The 27,309-nt window shown below is 39.5% G+C and overlaps 1 protein-coding gene across 3 annotated transcripts in view; it reads left to right on the top strand.

Moving 5' to 3' along the window:
- Fen1 (Flap structure-specific endonuclease 1) overlaps positions 1–27,309 on the top strand; it is a 182,793-nt gene that overhangs the window by 71,713 nt on the left and 83,771 nt on the right. For all 3 annotated transcript variants that reach the window (XM_090376844.1, XM_090376843.1, XM_090376845.1), the window contains exons 6-7: positions 12,394–12,530; positions 18,033–18,099. In XM_090376844.1, the coding sequence (XP_090232970.1) occupies positions 12,394–12,530; positions 18,033–18,099 (204 nt within the window). The remainder of the gene's footprint in view (positions 1–12,393; positions 12,531–18,032; positions 18,100–27,309) is intronic.

Here is a 27,309-nt window from a genome sequence, read left to right as displayed (position 1 = left end):
GGCTAGTAAGTAAATACGTGGCATACAGGCCTGGAGAAAACCATATTGGGGATTTTGGATAGATTCTGCTAACATCTGGGACGAATCTCCTGGTGATTTCCCCCTTGGTTGAATTTGTCCAGCAGTCCTGCCACACCTGCTGCATGTGTGCTTGAAGTCTCCTCTTCTCAAATTTTTGGTTGTTGGTAAGATTCAGCTCAAATCCCAAGCAGGTCTGAGACACGCCCTTAGAAAGATGATACAACATTCCATTTCTCACCACCTCCAGGTCGAGGGGGCAGGGCCCCCCCACCAGGACCTGGAGGGCACAAATACTCACAGTGCAGCAGGCATGAGAGATGGAGAGCAGGACCGTGCGTTGAGTGGAATCCAGGATTCGTTTGTTTACTGCGGTCGTAGCCTTGCCAAACCAAATTCCGGCTGCATACGTAATCACAGGGATGAAGATAGCCTTGTAATACAACGAGAGGGTTTGCTTGCCGAGACCCCAGTCCCAACGGGATATCCTAGCAACCATGGCAGTATAGTTTCTCACTTTGGTTCCGATGTATTTGAGATGAGCTTGAAAGGAGAGTTTTCTATCTAGTACTATGCCAAGATATTTCAGTTGCTCTGACAACTTTATGGTCTTGTTTCCAGTTTTAATCTGTGGTGGTCTTGTAATACAGAGAGTTCCTTTAAGAAGCAGAGAGTTTGTTTTTGATGGTGATATGGTCAAGCAGTGTGTTTTTGCCCAGTCCTGGAGGATTTGGAGTGCATGGTTTGCCAAGATCTCAAGCTGGGCCCTCGAATTTGCAGCCACCATCAGGATGAGGTCATCAGCAAAGGCTTGTGAACAAACCTCCCTGAGGTCAAGGCATAGAAATTCGTCCATCACCATGTTCCATAAGGTCGGCCCCAGGACCGAGCCCTGGGGGCAGCCACGGTGTATCCGTCTTGTGAGTTTCTGATAAGGTGCATTTATTGTGATCACCCTATTTGAGAGGTAGCTTTTCATGATATTGAACAAATTGTCTGGTACATTTGCTTGTCTGAGTCTGCGGAGGACACTCGGCCACCAAAGGGTGTCGAATGCTCCCGCAAAATCAATTGTAATCATCAGGAAGTATTTCCTGTCTGCTTGGTGGGCCTCAGTGAGCAGTGCCTGTTGAGCATCAACCGTGGAACACCCTGGTCTGAAACCATATTGGTTTGGTGATACTAGGTTTGCTTTCTCATAGTGGCTTTGGATCCGTACATGGAGGAGACGCTCTAGGAGCTTGCTGCATACGGACAATAGGGCTGTGGGCCTGTATGAACTTGGTAGATGTGGTGGGTTTGTCGGATTTTTAAGGATTGGTTTCATATTTGTAACTTTCCAGTCATCAGGGAAGGTGCTAGTGTAGGCAGAGATTGAATAGGTGCAGCAATAGCTCCGGGGAAAGCTCCACAACCTTCTTCACAATCTCAGGCTCGAACAAGTAAGGCCCCAGACATTTTTTCCCTTTGATAAGAGCTGCTGCGGCTAGGAGTTCAACTTGTCCAGTCCAATAGGTTTCATTTTCTCTGCAGATCTCATGCTGCTCAGTTGTTGTTGGATAAATGTTTGGATGAAAAACGTTGTTTAAGATGTTTGAGACTGAGTCCCTCCAGGTGGTGGTTAGGTTTCCCTGTGGGGTTTCCGTAGCAGTTTTCACTCCCCCCCGGGGAGTTTGTTTGTGGTGATTTTGTACACCACCCCCCAGGGGTCAAATTTCCCGTGTAAGAGACAAGTTGCTCCCAGGATTGCTGCTTTGATTTCTTTATTCTTTCCGTATACGCGTTTCTTGCTGTTCGATATACTTGTTTAAGCTCTTCGACCTCCACATCAGGCCAAGATCTTCCGCCCTTTGGAATGCTTTTCGTTTGGCTTGTACCTCCTTTCTCATCCTTCGAAGCTCCTCATTCCACCAGGGCACCGCTCCTGGAGAAGGTTTTTTCCTTTTAATTGTGGCATTGCAGACTTGTGTTAATAGGGTGGTAATCTCTTTTTGAAGAAGGATTGGATTTTGAGTTTGCCTGAGTTTCTGCTGCTGTTTTCCCACCATTTCCAACAGGGTACCCCTGAATGTGTCCCAATTTGTTTTTTTCTATTGCATATCTATGTTGCATTACTCTGGAAATTGGTTGTCTATTATGGTTTTTTGTGATCCTGAATGTAATGGCTCGGTGGTCCGAGGTCGTCCAATCATCTTGGACCTTCCAGTCGGAGATATAGCTGGCTGTGTTTCTTGTAGCAAGAGAAATGTCAGTGGTGGTTTCCCAAAGGGTGCTGCTGAAAGTGGGGAGGTTGTTTGGCTGATTGAGGATTCCGAAAAGGGAGTTACCCAGGTAGTTCTCCAGTCTTTGGCCGTTTGTTGCTCCTCGATGGTCTGGTGTTGTGCTGTACCACGCGGGAGACCTGCAGTTTACATCTGCCCCAACGATAATTCTCCCTCCAGGAAGAGTGTTTAGTACACTTTGAAGGTACCTTATAGCCCTGATAATATCTTCGCCTGGACAGCAATATAGGGCGACGACGTAAAAGTTTCCAAGCGCTGTAATAATGTGGGCACATACGGCCCAGGCTGTGCAAAGTTGGGTTATCTTTGTGGCTGTGATGTCAGGGTTTCTTACAGCTATTGCTGCCCAGGGGGTTTGCTCTTCCACCTGAATGACTTTGTAGGTCAAGGGATAGTTTCTGACCTAGTTCTTATGGGTGTACGGCTCTTGCAGGATAATTACATCCGCGTTGTCCTCGTCTGCCCGAATCCTGATTTGGCCGACCACAGCCCGGGCCCGTTGCGCGTTAATTTGCATTATTTTTACCTCTCCGAAGTTAAATTTTTTAAGGTGTCTCCCCATAGTCGATCCGTTGTTGGTGCTGACCCTTGGCTTTTATATATGTTGGACATATTCTGTCTCTGATGGAATGTGCTGAGTCCATTTTGAAACTTTTACAGTTCACACAAATAGGATCTTTGGTTTTGTTAGGACAGCTGTTAAATTCGTGGCCTTTTTCAGCACAATGGCCGCACGCTGGCACTGTCTGGATACAAGTGTGTGAGGTGTGGCTGAACCTGCAACACTTGAAGCATTTAGGCACAGCCACGTGTTCGCAAAAGCAGTGGCTGCCCCAGTTTATGTATACCCTTGCTTGATTATTAAGGACCTTCCAGGCGATTGGGTTGAGTTGAACAATCCAGTTTTTGCCTCCTCCTCCTTTGACTTTTTTTGAGTATTTAGGTGTGATTAAGGCATCTGCCTCTAAGTCTGGGAAGTACTCCTGCAAGTTCCTACAGTATAGTTCCTCAGTGAGTTGCTGCGGGGTCAGGTTGTCACTGAGATCAAAAATGATGATAGAGGGCCCCAACGTTTTTGGCGCCTCTGCCTTTAGACCCATTGTCATTATTTTTTCATTAGTCATAATTTTGTTAGCTTCTGTTTTTTAGTTTCCATTTCAATCGCTATGCCTGTATTTCTAGTTTTTCTTATTGCTTTTATTTTCGTAGTTTTGAGATCATCTTTCAATTCTGTCATTATTTTGGTCTTGATTTGTTCACTTGTATGTGATTCTTTGGAGTTAATGGGTCTGATAACCACCAGATTCTGCTGTTTTATCAGGTTCTCTTTCTTATATGCTGGGGGTTTTGTCGACTGGTCTGTGGTGGATGCCCTTGGATGGAGGCACCCAGTTTAGAGGTTGGAAGGTTCTTAAGTACAGCACCGGCATAAGAAGGCACTGTAGATGATTCAGGTTCTGTGGTTAGGCCCAGTTCCCGCTAAGGTGAAGACTGGGGAAGCTTAGCGCAGATGCCTAAGGCCTTTTCCAGTATTGTAGACCTTGTCTTGATTTCTCCGTTGACAGCTTTTAGCTTCTCATTCTCGATTAGAAGAGCTGTTGTGATTGTTTCTAGGCTTGTCCAAAGCTCCTGGACATAGTTTCTAGTGGCTTTGGTGAATCTTATGGAGTCTTGGTTGAGGATTGCCACCAAGTTTCTGTGCAAGACTGAAATGATCTGATGGAAGGAGGTGGTGTCTCCCTCATTAAAGAGGCCAGTCAGAACAGGTGATGCAGGAATGGTAAGCATACTGGATAGTGGGATCCCAGATGAGACCACTTGGTCCAGAGCAGACGGTAGTTGTGTAGCCAAGAAGTCTGCTGGGGCAGTTTGAAGTGGCAGAGCTGATGGAGTTTGGTGAGCACCTGAGGAGATTCGCATCTCAGGAGCAGCAGCCACAGGAGTGTTTGGAGCTGCAGGTAAGGCTGCAGTTGAGGTGGAGTTTGCCATTGATTCGAGGATGGAGGCAGCTATTGGTGTAGAGATTCTTTGGTCCAAGGTGGAAGCTGAGTAATTATGGTCTATGAAAGGTGATATACAAATATTATTCATCTGTGCAGGAAGAGGAGCGCAGAGGACAAGCTTTGGACCTTCCCTTGGACTTCTTTCTCTTGGAGGAGGATTTGCCAGCTACTCTAAGAAGCAGAGAATTAGAAGTCTCCAATTCGTCTCTCTCAGACGTGCTAACCTCATCCTGTGAACTTTCAACATTTTCATTATTTTCAACCATCTTACTGTGCTGGGATGAAATATTTAAGTTCAGGGGGTGAATGGTTCTACTGTATTTTAGTCAAATCTCCAGAGATGGCTAGAGAAGAATTTAAATAATTAACTGAAAAGAAGAGTTTCCAACTCTTGTCGGTAGGGGGCGCCGAAATAGAGGAAGAAATTTGCATATTGTATTCTTGGGCGACAGAGGATTGCTGACATCACCCGAGGATCAGTAGTCAGATGTATCAATGCACAATAAAAGAGTCCCCTTCAAAAGCTGCTATATAAATAGTATGTTCCAAAATGAATAACCACATATTAATTAACTCAATAGACAATCAGTATTAATTACTACTGACATCCTAATTAAAAAATAAATGTTCCTAATTAAAAGTTCTAACTTAAATTCCTGGCTTCAGGAGAACCAATGGCCGATCGCCCTGGAGGTCACGTGATTTGTTATTTCAAACAAGTGGCCGAAGAAGAAGAAAGGACGAAATTGTTCGTGCCAAAACAGTATGTTGCTCAAATCACAGTAATCAATACAATTTCACTAAAATCAGTATCAACTGATATGAAATTAATTAGGGTATCCATAACTCTCTAAAAGATAGAGAAATCTAAAGATAAGTGGTCTAAAACTATGGCAAAGAATGACAGTTAAAAACAACGGCCGGAACTATAGGGCGTAGCCATTATGAGCAGGCCGTGAATGAACGATAAGGGTGAAGATTTAAAATCGTTCATAACTGGAGAACGCCTTAGAAGTTAGGCATAAAATAAACATCAGTCGACTCACCGAACCAAACAGATCCACTTCGACTTGAATTTAATCCAAAATGATAAATTGGCAGCACTTTAAAAAACACACTTTGAAGAGTACAATAAAAAGCTATAAAATAATAAATTAAAATATAGAAATTACACTATACAAATTAAAAATATAGAAATAAACAGCCGTAGCTTTCAGAGGCAACCGCCTCCTTTATCAACAGTAAGACTTTAACTTGCCATGATATATCCTTAAATAACTACAGGATAACGGCTCGCAGCACGTGTTATCATAGGAGCATGGGCAGTATCCTCCACACATGCATGGAAACTGGAAATGGCTTGGGACTGTGCCAGGTGGAACTGTTCAAGAATTATTGTGTCAAATAGGGGATGAATACGGATTCCTCTGTCCTTATTAATGGTATGCACAAAAGAACAAATTTGCAAGCTCTTGAGCCATTTGCAGTTCAAATATCTGTGTGAACGATCAACTATGACTGCATTGCCAGGCAAAATTTGTTGGGTTCTCCTCCCAGAAATGTTCAGCCACAGCAGATTTCCCATAATCCGCAGCCTTTATTGTGTCAATATGCCCCATTATGATCTTTGAATCCACATTTCTTCTCACAAACATAGCACTCCCCCCACAATCCGGGCAGCTGATCTCACATATGACCTCACTTGTACCCTCCATGGGTACGGGATCTTTAACCTTTGACACTACTGTGTGCAATCTTCGCCCCTAGCAGCTGCACACAATGTGTCTGACAGGTACATAATCTCAAGAAATTCGCTCTGTTAAGCTCTGATAGTGGGGAGTGTAAGTAATAGTAATAGAGGCATGTGATGTAAGAAAGCAAGCATATGAGCTTATGTAGCATCAGTCAAAAAGAAAAAAATTTTGCACAACCATTCCATCTAAATATTTGTTCGGTTCCTCCTTGAATTTATTTAAGCTATCAACTTCTACAAAGACAGATGGAAGTTTGTTCCAGCAATTAACTGCCCGCTGACTAAAGGCAAATTTCCACACATCTGTTCTACAACTGTCTTTCCTCAATTTGAATTATGCCCTCTTAAGTTTATAATCTGAGCAAGTGGAAGAATCCCATCAGAATTCAACGTGCTCAACTCATTCAAGGCCTTATACACCTCAATCAGATCACCTCACATATGCTTGGTCTCCAGCCGCTCCAATTTGCAGAATTTAAGCCTCTCTTGGTAAGAGGATCTCTTCATTCCCCTCATCAATGTTGTTGCCCTACTACGTACACGCTCGAGCAAATCTACATCCTTCCTAAAACGAGACCTCCAGACCTGTACGTAGTACTCGAGATGAGGCCTGACAATTGCCTAATACAAAGGGATAATTACCTCCTTTTCCTGCTAGCAAAATTCCTGTATATCATTGACAAAACTCCATGACCTGCTCTTGCAGCCTGTCTGCATTTTTCGGACAACTTCATATCTGACTTCACAATTACGCCCAGGTCTTTCATTTTCTACCACCCTAAGTGTAGTACCACACAGTTGGTACGTTCCAACGGGTGTTACTTCTACCCATATGCAGTACTTTGCATTTGTCAATGTTAAACTTCAATTGCCACTTCTCAGCTCATCTTCCCAAATTTTTCTAGATTCTGTTGCAGTAGCACACTGCCATTACTGTCATTAACAACCCTGCCAACCTTTGTATCATCTGCAAACTTTGACACTAAGCCTGATATACCTTCATCAATATCATTGATAAATACACAAAACAACAGTGGGCCGAATACCGAACCCTGTGGAACTGCACTAATAACATTAGTCCACAAAGAGCAGCACCCATTGATTACCACCCTCTGTCTTCTCCCACTCAACTATCCTTTTGTCCATTGTAGCAACTTGCCCTTAATGCTATGCTGCTCCAGTTAGTAGTCTTCCATGCGTAACTGTGTCAAAAGCTTTCCTGAAATCCAAGTATATGATATCAGAATTATTTTTTGCATCCAGTTCCTTTGTTACCACATCATAGTATCCAATCAAATTTGTCAAACAAGACTTTCCCTTAACAAACCCATGCTATGTCTGAATTGATTCTGCAGTCTTGTCTAGATGATCCTGCAATGCTTCTTGAACCAGTGACTCCATTATTTTACCCAGAACAGAATTAAACTAACTGGTCTGTAATTACTCGTGCCACCCTTCAATCTCTCTTTGTGAATTGGGATACATTCACAAATCTCCAGTCCGTGGGGACATCCCGTGAGTCCAAGCATACCTCATCATTATGGCTAAGGGTTTGCTTGCTTGGTGCTTCCATAGCCAGGTGGGCAGGAGCAGCAGTGCGTAGCACATGCTTCTTGATTAGACCGGGGTTCCAGCCTGTGACCACCAGATACTGAGGATGCGGAAAGGTCAGGGAATGACCACTGCATATCCCCGGAGCAATGTGGCCTTACTTACTAATGCTCCTAAAAACCAAATAACATAATAACAAGGGTTTGCTTAGTTCCGTTGCTGCTTCCTTTAATATAACTAGATAGATCCCATCCATCCCAGGTGCCTTTCTTATGTTTAACTTCAACAATTTCTCCTCCACTTTTCTCTCTGTTATTAAAAAATGATTAAGCACCCTGCTACAATTTGATAACCTTCTGGCATTTTCCTTCCTTAATAACTCCTTGTGTGAATGTAGATGCAAAATACTCATTCAGTTTGTTTGCTATCTGAGCAGAATCATCAACAGTCGAACCATCGATATCAAGTGGACCAATCTGATTCATCCCATTTCTTTTAGAGTTTATATAAGTAAAGAAATCCTTGCTGTTTTTCTTAGCATTCTTTGCCAAAGATTTCTCGTAATCTGCCTTCGCTTGCCTAATCTCCTTTGTGACTTGATTACAGACTGGCTTATATCTGCCATAGGCTTCTGTGTCTCCTGATAATTTATATGTATCCCATGCATTTTTCTTCTCTGTCACGAGTCTCATTAGTTCATTTGACAACCATTTAGCCGTAAACCTTGAACATTATTTCTTAATAGGTATGAAACGTCTAGTAGTTTCCATGATTAATTCCTTGAATGCTTCCCACTTAGAATTTCTTGTTGGTAACGTCATCAGTTGGTCCCACTGTACAGAATTTAAAAACTGTCTGAGACCACTGTAGTCACTTTTACGAAGCAAAAACCCTTTCCTTTACACCTGATGGTAATTATATCTTTAAGTAAATCCCACATCAGTACTCTGTGATTACTTTCACCTAGTGGGTCCTTTATCTGCAAATTTTTAATATACAAATGATCACCGCTGATAACTAAATCAGGAGTGTTACCCTCTCTGGTTGCCTCTCAAACATGTTGCTGCAGAAAACAATCATCCCATAAATCCACAAAAGCCTGACTAATGTGTGAGTGACCAACCCACAAGTTCCAGTCAATATCTGGGAAGTTAAAATTCCCCCATTATAAGACATTCCAATTTACTAGCCCACTCTATTTCTCTGTACAATTGTTCATTGTATTCATTCGAGTCATTAGGCCTATAACACACTCCTACTTTTATTTTTGCTTTCGCAGTGCTTATGTCACACCACACTGACTCAACATTGCACTGTTCATCTATATCAACTGGATGCACTTCCTTTGATTTTATGTTTTTCTTAATTAACAGCATAACCCCTGCTCCCTTCCTATCCTTTCTGTACACATTGTACTCCCCAAATTCCAGTTCTGCATTCCTAATATCTGTATGACACCACGTCTCTGATATCCCAACAACAAAGGCGCCTCCGTAGCCAGGTGGGAGCAGCAGTGCGTAGCACACGCTTCTTGATTTGACCGGGGTTCGAGCCCATCACCACCAAATACGGAGTATGCGGAAAGATCAAGGAATGACCACCGCATATCCCGGAGCAATATGGCCTTAGTTGCTAATGCTCCTAAAAAACCAAATAACAATAACAATCCCAACAATATCTGCCTTTGATGTCATGACCAACACTTCAAATTTATCAAATTTATTTACTATACCTGTTCCTATTCCTGTCTGGAGACTAGGCACCAGCGAGGTGATCTGATAGAGGTGTATAAAGCCTTGAATGGTTTGAGCATGCTCAATGCTGATGGGATTCTTCTTCTAGCTCAGAATAATCACCTGAGAGGGCATAAATTCAAATTGAGGAAAGACAGATGTAGGATAGACGTGCGGAAATTTGCCTTTAGCCAGCGGGTGGTTGGTTGGTGGAACAGACTTCCATCCCTTGTAGTGGAGGTTGATAGCCTAAATAAGTTTAAGGCTCAGCTGGGCAGGTATTTTGAACGAACAGAGGGGTGAAGTGGAAGTGGGTTTTTTTTTTTTTTTTTTTTTTTTGGCTGATGCTGCATAAGCTTGCTTTCTTGCATCAAATGCCTCTACTAATGCTAATGCTATACTTGTAGCATTTGTATACATGCAAGTATATGTGCACCTATTCTTATTCTTAGTTACCCTAACACGTCACATATATTTATTTGTTTTAAAATGACTGCCATCGGTACCTGAAACTTCCAGCACTCCTCGATCCAGGCCACTGCTTATTCTAATAGAAGTAACGTAAGTATCATCTTCACCTCTGCCTGTGGCTACTTTTGACCTTTTAGTCTGTGAATCGCCCCAAGCTAGCATTTTTCCGACCCACCTAACACTGCCTCTATAGCATCAGCAAATATTCTTGCACCCTTTTTATTTTAGTGTATCCCATCCCTGTAGAAGCAGTGTCTCATGTTAACAAGCAGGGACCATGCTTTCAAAAAATTCTACCCCACGAGTCTTGCATTCTCTCTCCAGGGCCGAATTGATTGACAAGGCTTTCATCATGTACTCCCTCCTGTCGTGTCTGGGCAGAATTGCAGACACTTTCAAATTTAATCCTGACTCACTACTTTTTTTAAACATTGACCTGTACTTGTTAAGTAAATCTGCAGATCTCCTACTCTTAATATCATTGATGCCAACGTGTACAACAATATCACCCTTTGTTCTCTTAAAAGATATCTGCTTCACAACATTGTCAATTTTTGCCCCTGGGAGACATACACTGGTCCTATTCCATCTATCCTTTTTACACAATATATTACCCGTCTCCCTGACAATAGAGTCACCAACAATAACTAACTCCTAACTCCTGTGGGACTAGCGATTCTGTCTTGGTGATTGCCGCTGTGTTGCCTGATACAGAATAGTGAGCTATGGCATTGAGTCAGGCAGCTGAGAGCTTGATGGGCCCCTCACATTAATTCCTTAGAGGGCATCTACCCTACACCTCAAACTCTCATAGACACCCATCAGAACTCTGAGTCAATGCCTAATACAGAATTGTGTTGTTGTTGCCTGATACAGAAATGTGAGCTATGGCATTGAGTCGGGCAGCTGAGAGCTTGATGGGCCCCTCACATTAATTCCTTAGGGGGCAACTACCCTACACTTCAAACTCTCATAGACACCCATCAGAACTCTGAGTTAATGCCTAATTTCTAGACACTCTCTGCTGGCGCACACGCACACACACACACACACACACACACACAAAGACATCCTCGTTGGTTAGATCATGTTATGTTCCAGACAGTCCAGCAAACATTTCACAAGTTGCAAATTTATTTTTAGGCTGTGATGCGTGTGGAATTCCCCCCCCCCCTTCAGTTCTCCCCCGAGTCACAGCACTCCTGCCATTTTGTGTCTGTTGCTTTGCTGCTCTAGTCTGGGGCATGATATTTTAAATTAATAAGATTAATAAATTTAATTAATTGTCAATACTACACTATCTAATAGAATCCTAAATGAAGTGATACTTATTATGCTATATAATTTTACGTTAGAGCTACCTAGTTACCAAAATTAAAAATTTGAATTCCCTACCACTCTATGCGAAAACAATGGCTGCAATATTCGAACGAAACAACGGTTTTACATATATTAAGTAGTATTCTACAAAAACTCTTATCTAAATTAAAAATAAAAATAATCAGATTAACTAGAACTATAAAGCTACTTATAAAGTAGAATATTGTTATGTTTGTTTGTTATTTGCTTTTTAGGAGCATTAGCAACTAAGGCCATATTGCTCCGGGATATGCGGTGGTCATTCCCTGACCTTTCCGCATCCTCCGTATTTGGTGGTGACGGCTCGAACCCCGGTCTAATCAAGAAGCATGTGCTACGCACTGCTGCTCCTTCCCACCTGGCTACGGAGGCGCCAAAAGTAGAATATAAAATAACAATTAGGTAAATAAAACAACAAACACTTATCACTTTTTCGCAGCCTGTAATTCACAGCTGTAATTTTTAAAGAGAGTCAGCGCCCTCTATCTAAGAGGGCGCTGACTCATCAATGGGTGCAAGTGGCTCTCTTTGTTTGTGTTCCACTTCCTGAACGTATTTATCCAATACCTGGGGTTACCCACATTTTCTGCACTCTGCTGTGACTTGTGTAACTTCTCCTTTCTGTCCTCAGAGGAGATACAGTGGGGCCCAGCCCTATCCAACAAGGCTCAAAAATTAGCAGTTTAAATACCTCCCTTGTGTTCCTATATCTGTTCTTCAGACCCCTCATATGGGTTTTGTGGATTTTACATTGTAACATATCTCCACAGTCATTGAACTAAGAGTGGCAGAGCATGGTTTGTTAGCTTTGAATTACTTTTACAAATTGGATTAGTTTATCAAGTATGTACAGTAATTGTATATATCCATATTTACTCTAATTTTAAAAAAATCAAACTATTTGTAAATTCAGTTAATATACATTAACTGAGTGTTGGGTGTATTCTTGTCTTGTCAGGATAATTATTTGGAAACTCTTCTGGCCTATGATATTGTGCCAGAGTATAAACAGATTTTTTTTATTACAACATTGGAAAGCCTGGTCCTCGTTATTAATAATTTGAAAAATGAATGACAATATAATTTATAGTTAACATAACCGTTGTTACATAATATGATTACATAACCTTTGTTTGCAGTGCAAGTTTATGCATATTTCCCCACTAGCATAATTATAAAAGTATGAAATAAACCCTTCCTTTTCATATTTATATACATTTTAGGCACCATGTGAAGCAGAAGCACAATGTGCATCTCTGGTAAGATCTTCTAAAGTGTATGCCACAGCTACTGAAGATATGGATGGTCTCACATTTGGTTCTGATATTCTTCTTAGGCACATGACTTTCAGTGAATCAAGGTAATTAAAGAATATATTTAACTGTTCATACATCAAATACTAAAGTTGAATTATAAAAGCAAGCAAAAAAAGCACTCTGCATTTTATTCCTGTATAGATTATGCAGGTATAAAATTACATTACAGATTTTCTCACAAACGTATCCTAAACTTCTTCAGTATATGCTATATGAAAAGCAAGTAAAGATGGTTATTATTGATAGTTGTACTATACTACACTGGTGTGCAAAATTTAAGGACCAGTCAGGTTTTAACCTGTAGCTTCTCATAGGAGTGGCCTGGATATGAGAAAAGCATACCAAAGGGACCTCGTGAGGTACAGAAATGATGAGGGAAACAACACCAACACAACAACAGAAACAAAATGATACTTAGGGACTTTATTCAAAACTGGCAACACAGCACTGGCTGCCATAATACAGATGCATCACCACCAAAGAGGGAACAAAGGGAAGAGGTGGTCCTCAGTAGGAGATATGGCCACCGCTAATGTTGATGCAGGCTTTGCACTGCCTGTCCTTACTTAGAACAATGTAGTAGTACTAGGAGTGGCATGTGATGCAAGAAAGCAAGTGTATGAGCTTATGCAGCATCAGCCAAAAAAAAAAAAAAAAATCACACCATTCCCTCCAAATGCCTGTCCAATTCCTCAAATTTATTCAACCTCTCTCAACTTCCACAACGACAGATGGAAGTTTGTTCCAGCAATTAACCACCCGCTGGCTAAAGGCAAATTTCCGCACATCTATTCTACATCTGTCTTTTCTTAATTTGAATTTATGCCCCCTTAGGTTCGTAATCTGAACAAGTGGAAGGATCCCATCAGAATTCAGCGTGCTCAACCCATTCAAGGCCTTATACACCTCAAACAGATCACCACACAAGTGCCTAGTCTCCAGCCACTGCAATTTGCAGAACTTAAGCCTATCTTGGTAAGAGGATCCCTTCATTCCCCTCACCAGTCTTGTTGCCCTTCTCTGTACACGCTCAAGAAATCTACATCCTTCCTAAAATTAGGCCTCCACACCTGTACACAGTACTCAAGGCGTGGCCTGACCATTGCCTTATACAGAGAGACAATCACCTCCTTCTCCCTGCTAGCAAAATTCTTATCCATGGTACCTTGGAATGTGAGTAACTTGGTCTACGAGTGTTTTGCAAGACGAGCAAAAATTTTTAATAACTTTTAACTTGATAAACGAGCGAGGTCTTGCAATACGAGTACAGTCAGTCCTCGTATAACACGTGTTCACACTACACGAATTCGATCATACACGATTTATAAATACGCGAACGATAGCTTATATAACTCGAACCGAATTCGCTTATGCACGATTCGCCTTTGTGTTTACAAGAAATGGCAGTCGAACGCAACATGATAGGAATGAAGAGAAGATTCTGAAAATGTATTTTTTTTATATATCAGTAAAGGGGAAACACATTTCACCATAATAATGTAAAAACCAACACAATTTCAGCTATCAGTATAATTGCAAATGCAATTAGATCGAGTTTACTACCAGTTTATAACAGATTCCACTAGCAGGAACATAACTGGAAATTGTTTTTATTGTTTTATGGTAGTAACCCCTAGAAATGTGCTTTAGTAAAATGTGAGGTGTTAATAGTGTATCTCTGCCTTTATGGTATTGTTTATTCAATTGCTACACGCGCACAGCTTTGTTTATGTGTATCAAGCGTGCCTCCTCATTTTGTAATAGTGCGAGCGATGAATCTGTTTAACGGCAATGCAATGTCATATTTCCGTGAAATCCTTAAGAGGAGGCAAGTGTCATTGGAGAGGTTCCTTGTGAAAGTCGCACAAAAAGAAAGAATCAACAGATAGCAGTGATTCCGTTAGTGACAGTGAAAGTCGTCCTACCATAAATTCGATTGCTTTATGTATATTAAATTTAAATATTAAAAATATGAAAAGGTATGTATGTATTTTGTATTAATAATTTTTACAGTATATGAATATTTTTGAGTTTTGGAACAAATCATCTGGGTTTCCATGATTTCTTATGGGAAAATTCGCTTTGATATACGAGTGCTTTGGATTACAAGCACGTTTCCGGAATGAATTATGCTCGCACACCAAGGTACCACTGTATATCATTGACAAAACCCCATGACCTGCCCTGGCAGCCTGTCTGCATTGCTCAGAAAACTTCATATCTGACTGCACAATTACTCCCATGTCTTTTTCATTTTCTACCACCTTAAGTATAGTACCACTCAGTTGGTACGTTTCTCTGGGGTTACTTCTACCCATATGCAGTACTTTGCGTTTGTCAATGTTAAACTTCAGTTGCCACTTCTTAGCCCATCTGCCCAAATTATCTAGATCCTGTTGCAGTAGCACACTGCCATTACTGTCATTAACAACCCTGCCAACCTTTATATCATCTGCAAACTTCGACATTAAGCCTGATATACCTTCGTCAATATCATTGATAAATATACAAAACAACAGTGGACCTAATACTGAACCCTGTGGGACTCCAATAATAACATTAGTCCACGAAGAGCAACACCCATTGATTACCACCCTCTGTCTTCTCCCACTTAACCATCCTTTTATCCATTGTAGCAACTTACCCTTAATACCATTCTGGCACCACCATGCCGTGACGGGACTAATTGTATGTCTATCATTGCTGCAATTAAAGATTCTAATTCTGCTCCAATTTGTACAATAGTCTTCCATGCGCAACAGTGTCAAAAGCTTTCCTGAAATCCAAATATATGATATCAAAATTATATTTTGCATCCAGTTCCTTTGTAACCACATCATAATATCCTATCAAATTTGTCAGACAAGACTTTCCCTTAACAAACCCATGCTGTGTCTGAATTATTGCTGCAGTCTTGTCTGGGGGCATAAATTCAAATTAAGAAAAGACAGATGTAGAATAGATGTGCGGAAATTTGCCTTTAGCCAGCGGGTGGTTAATTGCTGGAACAAACTTCCATCTGTCATTGTGGAAGTTGATAGGTTGAATAAATTTAAGGAGGAACTGGACAGGCATTTGGAGGGAATGGTGTGTTTTTTTTTTTTTTTTGGCTGATGCTGCATAAGCTCATACATTTGCTTTCTTGCATCACATTCCACTACTACTACTACTACTACTAGATGATCCTGGAATGCATCTTTAACCAGTGACTCCATTATTTTACCCGGAACAGAAGTTAAACTAACTGGTCTGTAATTACTCGTGTCACCCTTCGATCCTCCCTTTGTGAATTGGGGATATATTTGAACATCTCCAATCTGTGGGAACCTCCCCTGAGTCCAAGGATGCTCTCATAATTATGGCTGAGGGTTTGCTTAGTTGCTTTGCCGCCTCCTTTAATATAACTGGATAGATCCCATCCACCCCAGGTGCTTTTCTTATGTTTAACTTCAACAATTTCTCCTCCACTTTGCTTTCAGTTATTACAAAATCATTAAGTATCCTGCTACAATTTGATAACCTTCTGCCATTTTCAAACCTTAATAATTCCTCATGGGTGAATGTAGATGCAAAATACTCATTCAGTTTGTTTGCTATCTGAGCAGGATCATCACCAGTCGAACCATCAATGTCAATGGACCAATCAGATTCATCCCTTCCTTTTAGAGTTTATATAAGTAAAGAAATCCTTGCTGTTTTTCTTAGCATCTTTTGCCAAGGATTTCTCGTAATCTGCCTTCGCCTGCCTAACCTCCTTTGTGACCTGATTACAGACTGGCTTATATCTGCCATAGGCTTCTGAGTCACTTGATAATTTATATGCATCCCATGCATTTTTCTTCTCTGTTATGAGTCTCATTAGTTCATTAGATAACCATTTAGGCCTAAACCTTGAACAGTATTTCTTAATAGGTATGAAACTTTTAGTAGCGTCCACGATTAATTCCTTGAATGCTTCCCACTTAGAATTTACTGTTGGTAACATCATCAGTTTATCCCACTGTACAGAATTTAAAAACTGTCGGAGACCACTGTACTCACCTTTACGGAAGCAAAAACGCTTTCCTTTACCCCTGATGGTAATTAAATCTTTAAGTAAATCCCACATCAGTACACTGTGATCACTGCCACCTAGTGGTTCCTTTATCTGCAAATTCTTAATACACGAATGATCACTGCTGATAACCAGATCAAGAGTATTACTTTCTCTGGTTGCCTCTCGAACATGCTGCTGCTGCAGAAAACAATCATCCCATAAATCCACAAAAGTCTGACTAATGTGTGAGTGACCAACCCACAAGTTCCAGTCAATATCTGGGAAGTTAAAATTCCCCCATTATAAGACATTCCAATTTACTAGCCCACTCTATTTCTCTGTACAATTGTTCATTGTATTCATTCGAGTCATTAGGCCTATAACACACTCCTACTTTTATTTTTGCTTTCGCAGTGCTTATGTCACACCAAACTGACTCAACAGTGCACTGTTCATCTATATCAACTGGATGCACTTCTTTTGATTTTATGTTTTTCTTAATTAACAGCATAACACCTCCTCCCTTTCTATCCTGTCTATCCTTTCTGTACACATTGTACTCCCCAAATTCCAGTTCAGCATTCCTTATATCTGTGTGACACCATGTCTCTGATATCCCAAAAATATCCGCCTTTGATGTCTTGACCAACACTTCAAATTCATCAAGTTTATTTACTATACCTCTAGCATTGGTATACATGCAAGCATACGTGCTCCTACTCCTATTCCTAGTTATCCTAACATATCCCATATACCACCTATTTCAGGATGACTGCCATCCGTCCCTGAAACCCCCAACACCCCACGCTCCAGGTCGCTACTTATTCTATTAGAAGTTTTGCAAGAATCACCTTCACCTCTGCCTACGGCTACTGTTAAACTATTAGTCCTTGTATCCCCCCAAGCTCTCAGTTTTCCGACCCACCTAACACTGCTTCAATAGCATCAGCAAATATTCTTGTACCCTTTCTATTTAAGTGTATCCCATCCCTATAGAAGCAGTCTCTCCTGTTAACAAGTACAGTCCAGGCTGAAAAAAATTCTACCCCTTGAGCCTTGCACATTCTTTTCGGGGCCGAATTGATCGACAAGGCTCTCATCATATACTCCCTCTATTGTATGTGGGCAGAATTGCAGACACTTTCAAATTCAACCCTAATTCTCGGCTTTTGTTCAATAGTGACCTGTACTTGTTAAGTAATTCTGCCAGTCTCCTACTCCTAATATCATTAATTTGTACATACTAAACGATGTTTAGTATGTACAAATGGCTGCTAATGTATACGATACGTATCAGAAAAGCTCAGGAATGCACGATACACATAAACAAAATGTATAATGAACAACGTCTTGGAATGGAACTCGTTCGTAAACCGAGAGTTGCCTGTATTGAATGTCTTTTGGAGATACATTCACTTATGTTAATTTAAGCTCATGAAGTCGCCTCCATTTTTATTAACAAATGTTTAATCAAACAATCAGAAAGTATATTAATAAATGTTCATTGCAGGAAAATGGCTATCAAGGAGTTTCATTTGCCGAAGGCCCTTACAGAAATGGGAATTAGTCATGATGAGGTAATAATAATCTTTGTTTTTGGTTATTATCTTTTAACATATGAATAATATGAACTGCTTGATAAAATCCTCCTATACCACTCTGATATTCTGTGTTGTTCCTGATTGAAAAGAGTGATCAGCACATAACTCTCATTATATATCAGGCAACCAAAATTAAACTGAACATATAAAATAAGTAGGCAAAAGATAATTTATGTAGGAATTAATGAATGTACTCGATTTTTACTATACTCCAAAATATACTGAGTGAATGGCATTAAAATAGTTAAAATAGTATGATGCAGTGAATTTAGATGTCATCAAACAGAAATTTCCTACTAACCTTTCCATACATTGCAGAGACCAAAACAGCTCCCGAGAGGCTCCATTTAAAAGACCCCAAAATGGAACAGTGAAGAGTGATAATCCGCTACTCACAAATGAGCTTACTTAAATCACCGATCTAAACATAGATACATGATCAAAACTGAAACAGGCCATGACATTTGCAAGCCTTGCAAGCATGTCCTTCCACCAGAACTAATTTCCTTGAGAAATATTCAAGCCAAAAGTTGACAAAAAATTTTCATCATCCACAACAGCAAACTGGAGACGATGAACAAAACTTGTTCCTCTCACGTGTCCTAATCCTTGACTGGGACAAGTGAGAGGAACAACAGTTGAGAGTGGTTTACAATGTGTTTATTTCACACCAGACTGACTTAGCATTACACTGGCAACCAAGCTGCATCTACTGGTTGTACTGTATACACAACTTCATCTGTATATTCCCTCTAACAATTTGTCTAATCCTTTAAATTTATATAAACTACTCACTTCTATAATACCAGAGCTCTCCTAGCACCTTTCTTCATTGCTTGAAGAATTTCATGTTGAATGTTGGTTTCAACATGTTGGTTTCACAAGGTTTCCTGCATTCTCCACCACTTTGGGTGTGGTACTATGCAATTGGTATATATAATTCTATGATTACTGTTGGCCATATGCAATACCTTGCATTTATAAATTCAATATTTCATTCTATAACTACTACATTTTACACTCCAGAAATATGAAACAACTAGCCACTCTGGTAGGAATAGAGAAAAACACTTGATGATACATGTGATTTTAAAGATTTTATGGAACACTCTCCCACTTTACACACGTTGTGCATGTAAGAAGTGCAACAGGGAAGAATTTTTATACTATTCTCAGTAAATATCCATAGGACTTATCTCCCCCCCCCCCTTGTGACCTTCTTGATAATAAAATACTAAAATATTTAATTTCTGCACTTCATACAAGTGTTAGATTTTAATATAGGTGAATACCCTATATCAGCTCACAACATTGAGTAAGTATTGGATCATATCTGCTTAGCATCATCTCCAAAAGCTATTTTTAACATTTTTTTTTATGTTTCTCTTGCACTTTCCTTAATTTCAAACAAAATTTGATGCAGGTCACTCATTTTAAAAAGCAACAAAACACATAAAACACTTTCTATTCCATGTGCACTAATTCAGACTGACTGCAGATAAACAGATGATTCATGTCTAGATGAGTCACTGAACATATTACAAAAAGTTGTAACTCACTGCAGTGCCACAATTTCAGTATACAAAACCAGTCGCCATACTTTTTGATCACACCTCTCATGGTTTCATTATAAATTTTTGGAAATTTATTTTAAAAAAATTCATGAATAAAGGTATTATAGTTCTGAATACAAAGTTTTGTATAATATCATTTACAAGATTGAGAGAGAATACTAAAACAGCATCATATTTATCAGCCGTGCTGGTATGAACCATGGTCACTCAAAGCTTGTGTGTGTGTTATGAAACCCCAAACATGAGAGGTGTTAGAACCTATAGTACTTAGTATTATGCATGGGTTGTAGGTTGAGAAGATGAAAGAAGATATTTGTTGACATTAGACTTGAAAATGTGTACTTATGCACCCTTGTACCTGACCACTCAGCTTAAGTTATTTTTTCCCCCCATAATTAATAGAAGTGAAAAGTAAATAACTAATCATCATGTTGTCAGATTAATTAGCTAATAATATGTAAAAGTAATTGTTTTCACCTCACTGCACATAATTGACATCTTTAACGTTTATTCAACATTTTGTAATACTTTTACTTATTTCTTTGAATTTGGAAGAAAAATTGAAATTTTGTGGATTTTCTATAATTTAATAAAATAAAGCTAAATGCTGATGTCATCCTTCCTCTTGCTCAGACAACACACATGAAGGGACATAAATTTATATTGAGGAAGGATGGTTGTAGAATAGATGTGTGGAAATTTTCCTTCACCCAGTGGGTCATTGATTGTTTCTCTTTATCTTTTTTTACTGCTAATGTTGATGCTGTATAAGCATTAACATTAGCAGCAAATGCTGTTAATGCTGTATAAGCTTGCTTTCTTGCATCATTTGCCACTATTAATACTAATAAACAAATATCAACGTGTAGATATCTGTGTGCAATCAATATTTTTGTAATGTACTTTACTTTTTTGATCCTTGATTTTAATAACAATTGAAATACAACATGTATTTCACATTTCTGCTGAGATGAATATAATAAGCAAGTAGTGATGATTTATGTATTTAATAAACTGATAACAGAAAAAGGAGCTCATGAGAAAGCAAATGACTTTCATATGAATGATGTTTAAACCAAAAACATTTCTTTTCTGTTCATCCACAATACTGTCTATTCATTTCTCCATGGCAACAAACATAATATACAGTGAATGAATGGCCTATGTGATATGTATAAAAAATGAAATAAATAAAGGAATAATTGCTGGATTTCTACTGGTACAATTTAAATGAAATATTGGATGGTTTAACAGATCTTACTAAAAGAGCCAAATATAAAATTTTGTGAAACCCATTTAGTGGGAGCCGACTTGTTTCACGCGGGTGGATGAATGGACAAGCATATGATAGACATTGTGAAGACAAAAGACACTTTATACATGTGTAAATGTGCCAAAAAACTTATCACTTGTCATGTGTACATGACATACGGTTCAACAATAACAATACCTGTACATAGATCTAATGGAGTTTAATTGACACGAGAAACTTGCTGCTGCTTTGGGAAACTATAACAAAAATTCTCATGGTTGTATATGATGTATGATGAGGCATGGTTTTTGTGAAGTCATTTACAGCTTTTTTTATTATTATTTTTTTGCCAGAAAGAAATTTTTTTGCTGAATTTAAGTTTTTACAGTATATAATTTTTGGCTGTTGAGCAACATAAATTTTGTGCCATTCTTACTGGTTATACCATACCATAAAGATCTCCTGCAGAGTAGGGTATGCTATAATATATGCAGAAATTTGCTTTGAGCTGATGATTGTTGGTGCAAACTTCCAACTGGTGTTGTGGGAGTTTGAATAAATTTAAGGAGGAATTAGCATTAGTAGAGGCATATGATGCAAGAAAGCAAGCTTATTCAGCATCAGCCAAAAAAAAAAAAACAACCACTACTCCCATTTCACCCCTCCATTCGTTCGAAATACCTGTCCAGCTGAGCCTTAAATTTGTTTAGGCTATCAACTACAACAAGCGATTGGAGTCTATTCCACAAACCAACTGCCCGCTGGCTAAAGGCAAATTTCCGCACATCTATCCGACACCCGTCCTTCCTCAATTTGAATTTATGCCCTCTCAGGTAATTATTCTGAGCAAGAGGAAGAATCCCATCGGCATTGAGCATGCTCAAACCATTCAAAGCCTTATTACACCTCTATCAGATCACCTCGCCGATGCCTAGTCTCCAGGCTCTGTAGTTTACAAAACTTAAGCCTTTCTTCATAAGAGCAACCCTTTGTTCCATTCACTAATCTTGTTGCCCTTCTCTGTACTCGTTCCAGCAGCTCTACATCCTTCTTGAAATGAGGCCTCAAGACCTGTATACAGTACTCAAGGTGTGGCCTGACCAATGCCTTATACAAGGGAATTATCACATCCCTGTCCCTGCTAGAAAAATTCCTGTATATATCATTGACAAGTCACCATGAGCTACTCTTGCAGCTCGTCTGCACTGCTCAGAGAACTTCATATCTGCCTGCACAATTACCCCCAGGTCCTTTTCATTCTCTACCACTGTCAGCGTAGTACCACAGAGTTGATACGTTGATCTGGGGTTACTGTTTCCCATATGTAGTACTTTACATTTGTCAATGTTAAACTTCATTTGCCACCTCTCAGCCCATCTGCTCAACCTTTCCAGATCCTGTTGCAGCAGCATAGTATCAGTAGTGTCCTTAACAACCCTGCCAACCTTGGTATCGTCTGCAAACTTGGACATTAAGCCTGATACACCATCATCAATATCATTTATAAATACAGAAAACAACAATGGACCCAACACTGAACCCTGAGGAACTCCACTAATAACATTAGTCCACGTTGAGCAGTGTCCATTGATTACCACTCTCTGTCTTCTGCCACTCAACCATCCCTTTATCCATAGCAGCAATTTGCCTCCAATGCCACACTTCTCCAATTTGTGTGCAGCAGTCTTCCATGCACAACAGTATCAAAAGCCTTTCTAAGATCCAAATATATAATATCAAAGTTATTCCCTGCATCCAGTTCTTTTGTGACTACATCATAGTATCCAATCAAATTGGTCAGACAAGACCTGCCCTTAACAAAACCATGCTGTGTCTGAGCTATAACTGAATTCTTGTCCAGATGATCCTGCAGTGCTTCTTTAACCAGTGCCTCCATTAATTTTCCTGGAACCGAAGTTAAACTAACAGGTCTATAATTACTTGTGTCAGCCTTTGATCCTCCTTTGTGAATTGGGGTTACATTTCCACATCTCCAGTCCATGGGTACCTCCCCTGAGTCCAAAGAAGCTCTCATAATTATGGCTAGGGGTTTGCTTACTTCCTTTGCTGCCTCCTTTAATATAACTGGATAGATCCCATCCACCCCGGGTGCCTTTTTTATGTTTATCCTCAACAATTTCTCCTCCACTTTCCTCTCAGTTATTAGAAAATAATCTAGCTCACTGCCAATGTTTACTTCACCTACGACATTCTCCTTCCTGAATAACTCCTCATGTGTGAATGTAGATGCAAAATACTCGTTTAGATTGTTAGCCACCTGAGCTGGATCCTCAACTGTTGAACCATCAACATCCAGTGGACCAATCTGATTCATCCCTTTCCTTCTTGAGTTTAAATAGGTAAAGAACTCTTTTCTGTTTTTCTTTGCGTCCTTTGCCAAGGATTTCTCATAATCTGCCTTTGCCTGCCTAATCTCCTTTGTGACTTGGTTACAGATCAACTTATATCTATCATAGGCTTCCATGTCACCCATTAATTTGTATATATCCCATGCATTTTTCTTCTCTGCCATATGTCTCATTAGTTCATCTGACAACCATTTAGGCCTGAACCTTGAACAATATTTCTTGGTTGGTATGTAAAGCCTGGTAGCTTCAAGATTAGTTCCTTGAATGCTTCCCATTTTGAATTTGCTGTTGGTAACATCATCAGTTGGTCACACTGTATAGAATTTAAATACTGTCTCAGACCATCATAGTCGCCTTTACGAAAGCAAAAACCCTTCCCTTTACCTCTGATGGTAGTTACCTCCTTGAGTAAATCCCACTTCAGCACACTGTGATCACTGCCACCCAGTGGTTCCTTTATCTGCAGATTCCTAATGCATGAAGAATCGCTACTGGTAATCAGATCAAGAGTATTACTCCCTCTAGTTGAGTATTACTCCCTCAAAAGCCTTGCTAGTGTGTGAGTGACCAACCCACAAATTCCAGTATCTGGGAAATTAAAATCCCCCATTATAAGACTCTCTGATTTACTGGCCCATTCTATTTCCCTGTACAGTATCTTATTATACTCATCAGAGTCATTAGGCCTATAGCACACTCCTACTCTCAATTTTGATTTACCTATGCTTATGTCACACCAAACTGACTCGACACTGCCCTGTCCATCAATGTCGACTGGCTTCACTTCCTTGGATTTTATGTGTTTTTTAACTAATAGCATAACCCCTCCTCTCCTCCTGTCCTGTCTGTCCTTTCTATACACATAGTACTCCCCAAATTCCAGTTCTGCATTCCTAATATCTGTGTGACACCACGTCTCTGATATCCCAACAATATCTGCCTTTGATGTTTTGAGCAATACCTCAAATTCATCAAATTTATTTACTAAACTCCTAGCATTGGTGTACACGCAAGTATACATGCACCTGTTTCTATTCTTAGCTACCCTAACACAACCCATGTGTTTACTTGTACCGCAATGACCTCCAGCAGTCTCTGAAATATCCTGCATCTTGTTTTTCAGGCTTCTGCTCATTCCAATAGAAGCAGTGCAAGAATCTCTTTCACCTCTGCCAGTGGCTACTGTTAATCCATTAGTCTTTGTGTCCCCCCAAGCTAGCAGTTTTCCGACCCACCTAACACTGCCTCGATAGCATCAGCAAATATTCTTGCACCCTTTCTATTTAAGTGTATCCCATCCCTGTAGAAGCAATCTCTCCTGTTAACAAGTACATTCCAGGCTGAAAAAAATTCTACCCTTTGAGCCTTGCACAATCTTTCCAGGGCTGAATTGATTGAATTGGCCGAATTAGACAAATTATTAGAGGGCATGGATAGGTAAGGTGGGAAATGTTTTTTGTTTTGTTTATTTTATTATAATTTTTTTGTTTTTTGGCTGATGCCACATAAACTAGCTTCGTTGCATTATTTGTCAATACTGATATGAATATATACACTTCAATAATTTTATTTGTTTAATAACTAGAACATAATGCAACATAATATACATTAAAAATTAAAAGAAATAATAATGAAAGGAGTTAACAGGATATTTCAACCTCCTGTACATTGTGGATTCCATTTTTGTGCATGAAAAACATGTCAAATAGTTAATAGCAATGTAAACTGCTATCCCATTAAAACAGGGATATGCACCCATTTTTAGTGAGCTAAAGTTTGAAAGCTTTGAACCATAAAAGCACCATACTGCACATAAAAGCAAGTGAGCACTTGCATGTACTCATCTATGACAATAAAATTGCTTTATATTAAATAAAGTCATTGTACATCAGGCATAGCCTCTTTCTGTATGTGGCTATGAGCAAACTGGATTTTCAGTTTAGTGTGTCAATATCATATTGTGAAGGCACTTCAATGTAAGTTGCCTTGGTATAGCACTACTCAAAATAAAATGTACTGATGTATTAGTGAAGTATATTGCTTTTCATTTAAAGTGTATGCCACTACCCAGACCAGTTTGCAATTCATGAAGTTATTGTGGTCGAACTCACAACCTCAAAACTCACAAATAAAAACCTCAGTTTAGCTCCTGGTTAACAAGTCTACCCAGGCACCTGGGATTCCATTCTGATCAGGGTCTTGTCAGTGGGCAGATAGTCTTTGTAAAGACCTGAACAACCCCAAGCCAAGATATATTTGCAATATTAATATTAGTAGTAACAATCAGGGCCTGTCTTAGGCCTAGGCAGACTAGGCATGTGTCTAGGGCCCATAAATGGCAATGGAGACAGCCAAAATCGTAACGTGTGACATCGTAGGAGCTACAATGGGGTCTCCTTCGAGTAACTTCATTTTAGTAACTACAGTGTCAAGTAATATGAAAGTATTATGTTAGGTCTTATTTCTCACTTGCTGGCAACACCTAATGGAGCTAGGACCCACGGGTTGGGAACCTCTGTTTTACATAATGGTATATTTTCGTTTTTGTCATTTTCTGTAGTGAATTTTTATATTTTATTTGTTTTGATTTTGTTTTGTAAACTATTAGTTGTTTCAAATCATTGGGAATAATTGAATAAACGTCTTATTTTGCAGTATAACTGAGTCTCTAAGTAACTAGTGTGTTCTCCTAATTAGTCACCTTTCTGTGTTTGATATTTTGCAAGTTAATTTTTATTTTGTGAAATATATTCATCTGTATCAAATAATAAATATTCAACTGTGTGGTATTGATTAAACAACTGCCTCATCTTAGAGCAAAATAGTACAATATCAGTTATTTAAAAAGCAGTTTCAGACAAGAATTATTGACAAGATGAACTTTGTGAATGCACCATTGGCACCATGACTTCACAAAACTACAAAAAAAAAAAAAAAAAAAGTCATTTCATAATAAACATTTTTACAGGGGCCCTAAAAATACTTTTGCCCAGAACCCTCATATCCTCAAGGAGTTCACATATCATCTGTCCATTACCCCTGGCTGTTTATATAGTTCTTCCATGAATTTATTCAAACTAAAACACTTACAACACCGGATGGAAGGTTGTTACAAATCGACTACCTGTTGACTAAATACAAATTTCTACACATCTATCGTGCAGCTATTCTTCAATTTGAATTTGTGTCCCCTCGTGTGGGTACTATGAGGAAGAGGAAGGATTCCATCAGCATTGGGTTTATTCATTCCACTCAAAACCTTACATTCAGCAGATCTCATAGTTGCCTAATCTTGTTGCCTTTCTCTGCACCTATTCCAACAGATCTATATCCTCCTTAAAATGAAGCTTCCAGACCTGTATGCAGTACTCAAGATATAGCTTACCAATGCATAATCCCTATTTATCGTTGAAAAAACCCCATGAGCTGTTCTGGCTGCCTGTCACACTGCTCGGAGAACTACACTGGTTGTAGTACCACACAACCAGTGTAGTGGAGAATCCCAGATTAATGTGCATTAATCTGGGATTTTGCAGTCGTCAATATCAAACTTCAATTGCCACTGTTGCAGTAGCATATCCTGATTACTGTGATTAACTACCCTGCCAACCTTTGTATCATTCATCTGCAAGCTTAGACATTAAGCCTGATATGCCTTCATCAGTATGCCTAGGACTATATCCTGTGGAGCTCCAGTTATAACATTAATCAACAAAGAGCAGTGCCAATCGATAATTACCTTCTGTTTTCTCCCACTTAACCATCCCTTTATCCATAGCTGTAACTTGCCCTTAATGCCACACTGCTCCAGTTTGTTATAGCATTTTTTTTCTTTTTTTTTTTTTTTTTATGTCCAGTTTCTCTGAAAGCTTCTCTGAAATCCAAGTGTACAATGAAAAAATATTTTTTGCATCCAGTTCCTTTGGTACCGAGTCGTATTGGTCACACAAGGCCGCCCCTTAACAATTCCTGCTGTGACGAATATTTTAAA

The sequence above is a fragment of the Mastigoproctus giganteus genome, chromosome 7 (assembly GCF_048544385.1).
Source record: "Mastigoproctus giganteus isolate SK-2022 chromosome 7, ASM4854438v1, whole genome shotgun sequence".
In the NCBI taxonomy this organism is placed as follows: Eukaryota; Metazoa; Arthropoda; class Arachnida; order Uropygi; family Thelyphonidae; genus Mastigoproctus; species Mastigoproctus giganteus.
Note: the sequence above shows the minus strand (reverse complement) of the source record. Positions and strands in the feature narration are given on the sequence as shown.